The sequence below is a fragment of the Pangasianodon hypophthalmus genome, chromosome 4 (assembly GCF_027358585.1).
Source record: "Pangasianodon hypophthalmus isolate fPanHyp1 chromosome 4, fPanHyp1.pri, whole genome shotgun sequence".
Classification (NCBI taxonomy): Eukaryota; Metazoa; Chordata; class Actinopteri; order Siluriformes; family Pangasiidae; genus Pangasianodon; species Pangasianodon hypophthalmus.
The window spans coordinates 2,658,974-2,672,162 of NC_069713.1; the positions used below are offsets into that span (position 1 = coordinate 2,658,974).

Sequence of the window (13,189 nt, forward strand, 5' to 3'; positions counted from 1 at the left end):
AATAAATAGATTAAAAACGTGTGTAATCATTCATATGGTGAAGTTTATTTCACATTTATGGAAGGAGTCTCCAGTGTCAGTATTTTGTAACAGTCAGAGTTAAAGCTGTAATTTTAAGTTTTCTGACGTCTCGTTGCTGTGATGTAAGCGGAATAAAACACTTGGGGACATACTGTTATAGGAAAAAAAACAACTTTGGGCTTGTTAATCAGTGTACTTTAATTTCTTTCGTGTGTGTGTGTGTGTGTGTGTGTGTGTCTCACAGCTATCCCTGTCGAAGCAGTGAAGCAGAACCCAAATCTGGCGCTCCTCATCACGTGCCATGGCGGCCATATTGGATTTTTGGAGGGCTTCTGGCCACGTCACAGCACCTACATGGACCGAGTTTTTCGGCAGTTCGTCAAGGCGGTCGTTGAAAACGGCAGCTCGCTAACAGACCTAGCAAGCTAACACAGTGATGACCCGCTCAGCTACAGCGCCCCCTACACCCAGGAGCAAAAAAAACACAACAACAACAACACAACAGCTACATTTTCTGATCGAGACATTCGGTTGTTTATCTGATCACAACATCGCTCGTGGATTCAGATCACTCGGCCTGTTCATCCTTTTCTTTCACTCTTCACTTATGTCTTAGTTTAGATGTGTAGATTTGTGCCCATGTGAGTGTGTGTGTGTGTGTGTGTGTGTGTGTGAGACTCTTAATTCAGGTTGAGAGAACATTAGGTTTTCATTATACTGTGTATATTTTGAAGTACGCTGTTTTGACCAATGGATCAACTGGAAGAAAAACAACTTTGTGAATTTCTTACTCATCCAATCAGCACTCATTTAATTCCAGTCTGCTTTAAACTGGCACTTAAATAACCTTCTGCTCCAACCTGCAAAGATTTATTACACACTTCCACTCGAAATCTCGACGCTCCATAAACGTCTGTCACGGGCGAGACACTACAGGAGAACAGGGGCAAATAAAATCACTAAGGAAGAAAGTAAATAAACAAATAATTCACAATTCATTTCACTTGATCGCTAATATTGTAACAAGTCCTGCTTTTATAGTTGAATTCCTTCACATATTGATATTTGATATTTATTCATGCAAATGAGTTAGCAAATTATGTAAATGTAAGAGGCCGTGTCTCATTTATCAATTATTTATTGTTTAATCAAGAAAATACCATGGAATAGATGTGCTTTATCCAAAAAATCTGCGTTTTTATTAAAAATGCTTTTTTAAGACCATTTTCTGTACAACATCGAACGTAAATCTGACAATAAGCAGCATTTTGGGAAATTGCTCTTTAATATCCTTTTAATAAGAGAAGATATAATTTAAATTGAATGACTACAGCTCATCTAGAAATATTTTGGATTTGAAAAAATGAGAAAAAATAGAAAAAAACTGATTTTGCGAAAACTAAATGTTTAAAAATGCCCGATGTGGATTAAGGTGATTCCTCTCTAATTATTGTGGTTTCTAAAGGAAATTGAGGTGTGTATCGTAATGAGACTTACACTGACATAAATATCAGGAAACGAGCTTTTCACAGAAATATGACGTGATTGTGAAGTGGGAGGAGCTTAAAGAGTCAGATAATTGCGAACGAAAAAAAACATTTTTCTGTATTTTTCAGACTTTTTCATTAGTACAGTTTGAGCGGAGGTGTGTGTGTGTGTGTGTGTGTGTGGTATAGATGTGGTTTATCCAAAAAAAATCTGAGAAATGATTGACAAACTCATTTCTGGCTGTAGTGTCTCGCCTTAAACGTCTCATTGCATTAAACTCGATTGGCCACGATCCGTCCATCCATCTGTCAGTCCATCCATCCATCCGTCCATCCCTTCTTCACAACACTTGAGTATTTATTCGTTTAGATATTCAGCGGACTCGTGATTTGGGTCGAGAGGAACCGTTTTGGCTGCATTCCCATGATAGATGTAGATGACATTCGTGAGAACGCTTGGCTGAAACTGAGCCGCATGCACACGGATTAATAACACACACGATTCACACACACGCATCATGAACAAGAGAAATGCAGTTTTTAGACAATCCCTCACGCAGTAGTGATAATACGAATAAACTGGCAGCACGAGCGTTCGTATTCTACGGCTGTTTTAATAGTATGAAATAAAGATTTATAAATTGAACTTTTTTTGCCGAAAAATAGCTAGCCTTTAACGGCTTTCTCTTAAATAAGCTAGCGAGTGTTACACTGGGATTACATTACTTATTGTTGAGTATGTTAGCTTAACGTAAGTATCTCTCTAACAGCTTCATAAGGTGTTACTAATACCAATATGGTATTAAGTATAGCTAGCTGGCTAGCATTGCACTGAAAGTTTGTCATAGGACATAAATAGGTAACTAATTAGCTGCCTTGCTAGTTAACATTACCTTGATAGCTAGCTAGTTATCGGCATGGTGTTAAAAAATCATGACTTTTGATCTGCGTTTTCTCATAACGCTCTCATGGACGTACATGGAAGAGCGCATATGAAAGCAGCTTCGATTAATTTTAAAATATGACTTTTAAATTGAATTTTTTAGGCAAAGAAAACTGATTTTAGTCACTGCAAATGTGAACGTACCGTATCATGAACTTTCATTATATTTTATGCTTTGACATAAATGATTAATTTATTCATTGCATTTTGTCCCTGAAGTAAAACATATGTGATCTAGTAGTGCTTAAGAAAGCAGCGTAGATCTGATTTTCTTTTTCATTCCAAAATATTAAGATCTGTCGGTGCGTTCAAGTCATGTCGGAAAGATGGGAATTACGAGGTGAACACACATGAACATGAACACCACCACAAAGTCGTAATTACGAGTGGGAAACTCGGGATTTTCTTTCAGCGCTGAGTTTCTGAGAAGGGGGCGTGTCAGGAAGAGAACATGGTGGAATCAGTGGATACAGCGTCTGTAGCTGATGGTTAATTAGCTGAGTATTTATCAGTGAATTTATCTTTATCAGGCTTTTTTATTTACAATAAAACAAGCTAATTTCCTGCACAAAATACGATAGCATTGTACAATTACAGTATAATATGTAACGATAGAGTCTACAGTGGCTTGGTAAATTGATTAGAAACATAACGAAGCAAAACACACCTCATGCGCTTTGTTTCTTCTTCATTTTCTAGAAGTAGAGTTAAAAACATTGCTGTATTTTTTGGAGTTAATTAAGAGAAGGTTCACCGCCATCTTGCTCCGACTAAAGTGACCTGAACGCACCTGACGTCATAATTAATAACTTCCCAACTCGTAAATATGAACTTCCCAGGAGCACTCGAACACACAGTGTGTCTCTGTTCACATTTAGTAAAAAAAAACAGGTTTGGATCACTGTAATGTGAACACAATGTGTGTGTTTTCATTACATTTAATGTGTTGGAGTAAATTATTAATTTATTAAGTTGCTTTTTTGAGAGATTCACACGTTTCTTTGGCCTAACTGACTTTAAACTGACTTTAAACTGACTTTAAACTGACTTTAAACTGACTTTAAACAGTAAAACAGTTCACACGCTCCTTCAGTGAGAGACACTGATCTGAAATCAGCTCCAGAGACACTCAGTAGTTAAGTGTGAAAGCGGGATTAAGTCTTGTTGAAGCTCGTTCCTGGCCGTCTCTCCTGTGAGATGAATATTCCCAGCTGTCTTCAGAGCCTCGCTGCTTATTCGATCTTTGAGGACTTTGTCAGAGTGGATCAGTTCCTTGCTCATTAAACGAGTGGTTTGTTCTGCTGCCTGCGCTTCTCGCTTTCTCGCTTTGTATCGCGAGCAGCTCCCATCCACCATCCACCAACCTGCAGTCAGGATGTTTCTTCACTTCTCTCTCTCAGAGGATCTCCATCCGTTCTTTCAGATAAATGAACACAGATCAGTACACTAAAAGATGAGTGTCATCCTCTCTCTCTCTCTCACTCTCTCTCTCTCTCCTATTCATCCTCATTTGTTTCACTGATTGAAAATATACCATATATAACAGATCATTTTTATAAATAGCTTCTCTCTGTATTCATTCCTTTCTTTACTTCCCATCTTCTCAATCTTCTTCCCTCTTTATTCCATATTAAACCATCGTTTCTTATCAGTTGCTTCTTATTATTAATTCAACTCCTTCCATATTTGTCCTCCTTTTTTATATATTTTTTTCTTCATTGCTTTTTAGCATCTTTTCTCAATCTCTTCTCCATTTTCTTTACTATTTCATCTCCATCTTCTCCCACCCTTCTGCAAATTTTACCCATTTCTTCTCTATTTCTTCTCCATGTTTAACCACATTACCAACATCCTCTCCATCACTTCCTCATTTCTTCCTGCCTTCGTTTTTATTCCCTTCTGTACAGTTATACAGTTCTGTATGCACAGTAGGCACGTCTGTTAAGTTCTTTTAAAAATCACTAAACAACTGTTTTTCTTTATTGTCTCAAAGTAAACAAATGGTTGGATTTGACTCTGAAACTGGGATTTGCTTCCTCCTGTGGGATAAATCAGATAGGTGACTTGACTCCAGGTAATAAGATTGCAAAGCGTTGTTCACAAAACTCATCTTTAGGTTGAATAAGTGTTTTAAACAGTTGTACTGACTTTTTCATGGATTTTTGTTCAACCATCACAACAAAACCACTCATTTAAACCTTTTTCAAGTTGTTTTTTTTTACAGTGTAATGTCTTCCTCAGTTCTTCATTTCTAATCACACATCTTCTCAATTTCCCCCGTTTCTATCCAGATTTATTTTTTCAGTTATTTACATTTTTTTTCAGCCTCTTCCTTTTTTAAAGCGTATTTTTTATCTGTTTCTTTCCCCCTCTCTCTCCTCTCACTGTCTGTAGCATCTTAGCCCTCAGGGATGCAAGGTTTCACAATTTAAATTCATTCTTTTTCATTTGTCAGTAGTTTAGCTTTACATGGTATTGATATTTGTTAAAAAAAAAAAAAAAAAAAGAGTAAATTACAGATTGTAGCAAAATGGTTGTTTCTGTTTGTTCTGCATGCACTTATCCCCGTCGTTTATTCCAGCAGACGTTGGCTCTCTTTAAAAAAAAAAAAAAGAAAAGAAAAGAAAAAAAGGAAAAGCAAAATGTACAGTAGAAGACATGAATAATTCACCGTGAATGTGCTTTCATTGGTCGATTTCTCCTACCTCTAATAGTTTTAAGCAGATTTGACCAGTTTCAGTATTTCAGAATTCAGTAATGAAAATAAAAGAAAAATGGAGTTAAAGCCTGTTATCACGCTCAGCAGCTCCGTATTGGAGAGATCCGCTTATATTTTACACCAAACTGCACAAACGCTTGTGTTAACGTGAAAATAGTGAAAGCAAGATGGTGTCATTTTTCCAGCTAGTATGATTCTAACCAATTAGCAGCTTTGAAAAGAAAAAAAAATTGTAAAGACGTTTTATATCTTGCACAGTTGGAGTTGCTGTGACGTAGTTGAGGATGTGAAGGTCTATGTGACATTCTTGCTGTACTTTTTTTTGTATTAATCTCTGCTTTTCAGCACTGTTTTACCAAAACACAGTCTGTGTACAGTTCTATCAGCTTGTTGCTTAGCAACCATGCTAAGTAAGTGGCTATCCGAGTAAAGTAGCAGTGTTATATTATGTACTAGTTAGAGTAGAACAAATATAAACACCTAAAATTAATGTAAAAGAAACTTCAAATGATCGTTCATCTATGATGATTTTTGAGTCGATCCATCATCTATCGATCATCTGAAAAACTTTACTTGAGTAGCTAAAGTAGCAGAAAGTTGGCAAGGCTTCGATCACGTGGGACGAGTGCGCATTAAAAACAGTACTGGAATGCAGTCTTGGTGTGTTTGGATGAAAATCCTGTTTAAATGGAAAGTGTTTAATTCCACATGTATGTAAAGAAACTACTTTTTCCTCCAGTTACTGGAGCAGGTGTAACTGTTAACGAACTTCTCGAGGAAATCGTCCTACTAACAGCGAAACCCATCACACATGACATAACTCACAGCACAACGGCAGATAGAATTATTTTTCACCAACAAGTGTATTTCCTTTTATACATTTCTAAAAGGATGGTCTTGTTTTCAGCAATAAGACGAAAAAAAAGAAGAAATGTGGATGTAGATAAAGCCTATGCACAGGTACTTGGATGAAAGTGCATTTGCTGTCTTGAATAAATTATGGAATTAAAACTTATATTCTGAGTTTGTTTTCATTCAGCAGATCTACGACGACAATAAATACATCTGAAAGCAGAAAGGTTAGGAGTGGCGGCTGTACTGCATAAGTCCCGCCTCTCAGTTAAAGGAACCAATTATTGTTAGATGGAAAAAAAAACACTTGACCAATCAGATTCTTAAACTGACACTTGTAGATTATAAGCCACTTTTTTTTAAAAAATAATTTTTAATTATTATTATTATTATTATTATTATTAATGCTCAAAACACAATACACAGCTAATATCAGATAACAGCAATGAGAAACAACAAAAACAGAGAAAAAAGGGGTGGGGAAGATTAAATACAGAATAAATTGGAAATATTGACAATATTTCCAATTAAAAACTAGAAAAGAATTACAAACAGATCATGTTTTTAAAGCTTTTTATAAAATTCTTTTATTAAAACAAAAAGAAGTCTAGAGATTGAATATTTGGAGCGGTGAATGTGGGACTTGGTGAGCAACAGAATCAGATTTCTAAGATAAAATTGTCCATTTTTTAGATTGATTACAGTCACCAAAGCCCAGGAGCACGTCCTTCCAACACAATACACACTCATTATTAATTCCACTCTTAATAAATCCTCAGAGATCTCACCAAAGCTTTTCTTTTTTTAAATGAAGAAAACCACAAAAGACGTCCAACAGTTTCAACAGAATCACCACGAACAGAGCAGATTTCATTTTAAACTTTATCATACAGCGGTTTGCAGGGTAATACCTGCGAATTATTTTGACAGAAATCTCTTTTACTGTGTTGGTTGTGGAATGTGGGAGCGTCCACACTTTCTTCCATGCTGCATTAATCCACTACGCAGCTACAGAGGGTACAGTAACAGCGTCCTGCTGGAATAAAGAGCTGAATAATCTGTTATTACTCCTGCAGGATGAAACAAAACGCAGTCTCCTGACAGGAGCGTCACCCGGACTGAGTGACACTGGTAACATTTTCAATCAAGCAACAACAGAAGCAGAGGAGGAACAGAAGCAGTGACTCTGGAAAAGTCTTTCGGGGAAATGTGAGACTGGAAATGTTGTAGGAATTAGCGCAGACTGACCGAAGGAGCAGAGATCACTCCGGAGAGCAGGGAGCTGAGGCCAATAGACTTTATTCTTTCCCACTTTACCCAGAATTCACCTGCGTATGTAACGTCATATAGCTCACTTTTGGGCCTCAGTGTCTCAGCACACACAGTTCCAGTCAGCAAACCTTGATTCTGAGATACTGGCTACGATGATACATCTTGCACTATATAGGTTCCATACATCTATAACACTGAGGATTAAACACTATTAAATATGAGTACACGTTTCGTGGTTAACATTCTGCGGTTAAAATATTCTATAAAAATGATCGAGAACTTCCTTATACGAGGACAGCATTCCTCGAGAGTTAACTGACTGACTGACTAACAATATTTTATCAAATCAAGTCCAAAAAAAGATTGATTTATTCTTATATAGAATAGATAACACATAAGCCGCGTTGCCACTTTAATGATGAGACACGTACGTGTGTGGCGTGTGTAAAAGGCGGTTTGCTCCGTGGATGAGAAACGCATTTTCATGAAAAATAAATTTTTTTTCACCTTATTTGAGGCAAACACACACTATTTACACCATGCTGTCAGATTCTTAACAGTGATTTTCAAATCTGCGTTTGAAACCGTTTCCAGTTAAAGTGTCTCCTCATTTAAGTACATATGAGCCTGAGTGAAATATAGCCAAGATGGCCGCCGAGTGGACAGAACTTACTAGAAAAACACTGAGGAAAAATAATCTGCTTTTCTTCTCAGTTACTCTTCAGTGATGTCTGTAGCTAATATCTTTCTGCCCTTTTAAAATGGTTTTCACCAAACAGTTAAGTAACAGGGGATTTAATCACTTCAGTCTTCTTATTTAGCTGGTATCAAGATTCATAGTCAGAAAATTAGAGGAGGAAAAAAAGGAAAAAACAGATATCATAACCAAATAACAAATAAAATGATCACTGACTCTAGTCATCTGACTTCCACCCCAAGCCCTACCTATACATATAGAGTGTATACTGGTTAATGAGGCAGTAATGAGAGGGAGGAGTAGGACAGGTGTGAATAATAATGAGGGGGCGTGGTCAACAGGTAGCGAGCAGGTAACAGCAGGTTCTGTAATCGGATCCATTAGTGAAAGGGTTTTTTATTCACTACTCCTCTGCACTTCAATACGATTTAGCTCTCGGGTCTTTAATCACGTGTGATTCATGCTGATTCGTCTCCTTTCTTGTCGTTTTTGTTTACCTTTGTTGGTTTTTTCTGTGGTCTGAATTAGGGAAGAGGTCAGTGTTCAGAGGACTTTGGCTTTTTCCACAATCTCAGACTTCATGATAACACTGAAATAAAGGAAGTGGCTCGGACAATGTGTGTTTCTTTTCTTTTATTTCATTTCATTTCATGAAGGACTTGAAGGAAACGTCCCTCCTCAAACACATTAAATATCCCTGCTGAAAAAAACAATAGAATCCCTGGTGGAATTTGTATTGGTTTTAATGGTTATAATGGGAATTGTATTGGTTTTAATGGTTACAATGGGAATTGTACTGGTTTTAATGGTTATAATGGGAATTGTACTGGTTTTAATGGTTATAATGGGAATTGTATTGGTTTTAATGGTTACAATGGGAACTGTATTGGTTTTAATGGTTACAATGGGAATTGTATTGGTTTTAATGGTTACAATGGGAATTTTATTGGTTTTAATGGTTGTAATGGGAACTGTATTGGCTTTAATGGAAGCTGTAATGGTCCCTGTGGGTCTCTACTGGTAATTTGTTGCCTTCTATTGGTGGCATGTTATGTTTAGTGGATCCCATTAAGGACCGGTAATGATAATGGTTTTAATGGTTAGCTGATGGTTTGTAATGGTATTTATAGTGGAAACCATTAGAATTTCTGTGATGGTTTCTATTGTTTTCTTCAGCAGGGATGTTTATGTGGAAAGATTTGTGATGTGTTTAGCCAGACAAGGCTAAGACCAAGCCAACGTTACCATCATCTGTATGATTTGAGACTCGGTCAGCTTCATCAAGCTGTAAATGCACTCACACTGATCACAGCCATCACCTCCTCCCCTCCGCTCCCTGCACTCGTTTATCTGACCTGCCATCTGTCCGTCTGCATGCTGATAAGATTATATTCTGGCAGAACATGAGCCAGATCAGTGGCGCGGGTTCAAGTTCAGAAGAAACAGAAATAATAATGAGCAGGTTTTGTAACACTTGGGGACAGATGTGGGTCAGAAAGCACGAGATTCCTGCTGGTAATCCCAGATTCCTGATTGCTGGTAATCCCAGATTCCTGATTGCTGGTAATCCCAGATTCCTGATTGCTGGTAATCCCAGATTCCTGATTGCTGGTAATCCCAGAGATTTTTTATTTTACTTTATTTTTATTTTGTTGCTCCCTGTAGCTCAATTTCTTTGTTTAAAATGTAAATGTAAATTATTCCTGCTCCTCTAGGTACAACTCTGATAGCTATGTAATCAACAATCTCCGAGAAGGCAGTCTCTCTCTCTCTGTAATAAAACTATTAACGTATATTCCCTGCCTGCCTTGAAGCTAATGTTCAGCCGTATTCTCAGTGTTAGTGTCTCAGTGTGGCGTCTGGAATCCAATGCCACAAATGCGGTTATTTAACTCTCACATAAATGACGTCATGAGTGAGTTTCTCGTTTGCTTCGCTGTGAACTCGGATATTTGCATCACACCACATTCAAGATTCAAGGTTCAACAAGTTTAGAACTAGAAATGAATAAAAAAGCAAGAAATATTAAGAAGTAAGAAATATATGTACAAGAATGTTCAAAAATGGATGTACGAAATATGCAAGTATGCTTATTATGTGATCACATTATTGTATTGTTCATTTATTTATAGAAAATTACAGCAGCATTTATATGTAAATATAAAGTATAAATATAAAGTTGACCGCTATTCTCTTGGCCAGTTGATCCTGTGAGAATCACACTGTGAGCTTTAATTCAATTTTTCTTCTAACAGGCTCAATAAGACACAACGTAGGTGATATAAAACAAAACAAGTGAATGAAAAGACTTAAAAACAGTTTAACAAACTGGTGTAAAATAGAAGTGATGACTGAAAACGTTTGTATCTTTGATAAGAGTTTAATGGAGAATTGCATTATTTCTACATATTACACTATAAACTCTTACTTTGGCGGGCTTTAAATCGGCTTGACTTCATGCGCTGTATAAAATAAATCTGTAACTTTACATTTTTGTAAATGCTGTAATTCTGAATCTGGCTAAATTAAGAACAGATAAATGGATTTATGGATTTTATTGATGCTCAAGGATAAAGTTGGGCTAACCTGGAAGTAGGTGTGCAGGAAAGTAATAAAACAGTAAATGCTGTACTATTTTTAGAAATAAATGAAATAAAAATGTTTTTCTCAGCATATTTACCACACACGATCATTGCAAAGCTTTCCTGATGATATTAAAATATCAGGCTTAAAGATCGGAATCCTAAATGCTGTATAAAACACTTCGTTTGCATAAATCTCACTGCAGTGACTCACTCTGAGCTGTGGGACTTTATTTAAATTAGCACAGAGGGTCAAAAGAACTTTCCAGAACAAGTCAACCCAGCTGACCTTCAGTCCACCCTGACACACACTGATACTCACACACAAACACACACACACACACACACAGCTACACTGATACACGCAGCTACACTGATACACACACATAGCTACTCTGATACACACACATAGCTACTCTGATACACACATACACAGCTACTCTGATACACACACACACACAGCTACTCTGATACACACACAGCTACTCTGATGCACACACAGCTATTCTGATACACACATAGCTACTCTGATATACACACACAGCTACTCTGACACACACACAGCTACTCTGATACACAGTTACTCTGATACACACACATAGCTACTCTGATACACACACACAGCTACTCTGACACACACACAGCTACTCTGATACACAGTTACTCTGATACACAGTTACTCTGATACACACACATAGCTACTCTGATACACACACAGCTATTCTGATACACGCACAGCTACTCTGATACACACACATAGCTACTCTGATACACACAGCTACTCTGATACACACACAGCTACTCCGACACACACACAGCTACTCCGACACACACACAGCTACTCCGATACACACACAGCTACTCTGACACACACAGCTACTCTGATACACACTTAGCTACTCTGACACACACACAGCTACTCTGATACACACACAGCTACTCCGATACACACACAGCTAATCTGACACATACACAGCTACTCTGATACACACACATAGCTACTCTGATACACACACAGCTATTCTGATACACGCACAGCTACTCTGACACACACAGCTACTCTGATACACACACACAGCTACTCTGATACACACAGCTACTCTGATACACACACATAGCTACTCTGACACACACAGCTACTCTGATACACACACATAGCTACTCTGACACACACACAGCTACTCTGACACACACAGTTACTCTGATACACACACACAGCTACTCTGATACACACAGCTACACTGATACACACACACAGCTACTCTGACACACACAGCTACTCTGATACACACACATAGCTACTCTGACACACACACAGCTACTCTGACACACACAGTTACTCTGATACACACACACATAGCTACTCTGATACACACACAGCTACTCTGATACACACACACAGCTACTCTGCTACACACACAGCTATTCTGATACACACAGCTACTCTGATACACACACATAGCTACTCTGACACACACACAGCTACTCTGACACACACACAGTTACTCTGATACACACACAGTTACTCTGATACACACACACATAGCTACTCTGATACACACACAGCTACTCTGATACACACACACAGCTACTCTGCTACACACACAGCTATTCTGATACACACAGCTACTCTGATACACACACATAGCTACTCTGACACACACACAGCTACTCTGACACACACACAGTTACTCTGATACACACACATAGCTACTCTGATACACACACAGCTACTCTGATACACACACAGCTACTCTGACACACACACAGTTACTCTGATACACACACATAGCTACTCTGATACACACACAGCTACTCTGATACACACACATAGCTACAGTGACACACACAGCTACTCTGATACACACACAGCTACTCTGACACACACACATAGCTACAGTGACACACACAGCTACTCTGATACACACACAGCTACTCTGATACACACACACATACAGCTACTATGACACATACACAACTACTCTGATACACACACACAGCTACTCTGCCACACACACAGCTACTCTGACACATACACAGCTACTCTGATACACACACACAGCTACTCTGACACACACACACATACAGCTACTATGACACACAGTTACTCTGACACACACAGCTACTCTGATACATACACACAGTTACTCTGATACACACACACAGCTACTCTGACACACAGCTACTCTGATACATACACACAGCTATTCTGATACACACATAGCTACTCTGATACACACACAGCTACTCTGACACACAGCTACTCTGATACACAGTTACTCTGATACACACACATAGCTACTCTGATACACACACACAGCTACTCTGATACATACACACAGCTATTCTGATACACACATAGCTACTCTGATACACACACACAGCTACTCTGACACACAGCTACTCTGATACACAGTTACTCTGACACACACACATAGCTACTCTGATACACACACACAGCTACTCTGACACACAGCTACTCTGATACACAGTTACTCTGATACACACACATAGCTACTCTGATACACACACAGCTATTCTGATACACGCACAGCTACTCTGACACACACACAGCTACACTGATACACACACACAGCTACTCTGATACACACACAG

General features: G+C 38.1%; 1 protein-coding gene across 1 annotated transcript in view; it reads left to right on the plus strand.

The window, feature by feature from the left end:
- Positions 1-6,185, plus strand: part of abhd3 (abhydrolase domain containing 3, phospholipase) — a 31,051-nt gene extending 24,866 nt beyond the window's left edge. The window contains exon 9 of the mRNA XM_026910113.3: positions 266-6,185. Within this exon, the coding sequence (XP_026765914.3) occupies positions 266-450 (185 nt within the window). The 3' untranslated portion in view covers positions 451-6,185. The remainder of the gene's footprint in view (positions 1-265) is intronic.
- The last annotated feature ends 7,004 nt before the right edge of the window (positions 6,186-13,189 follow it).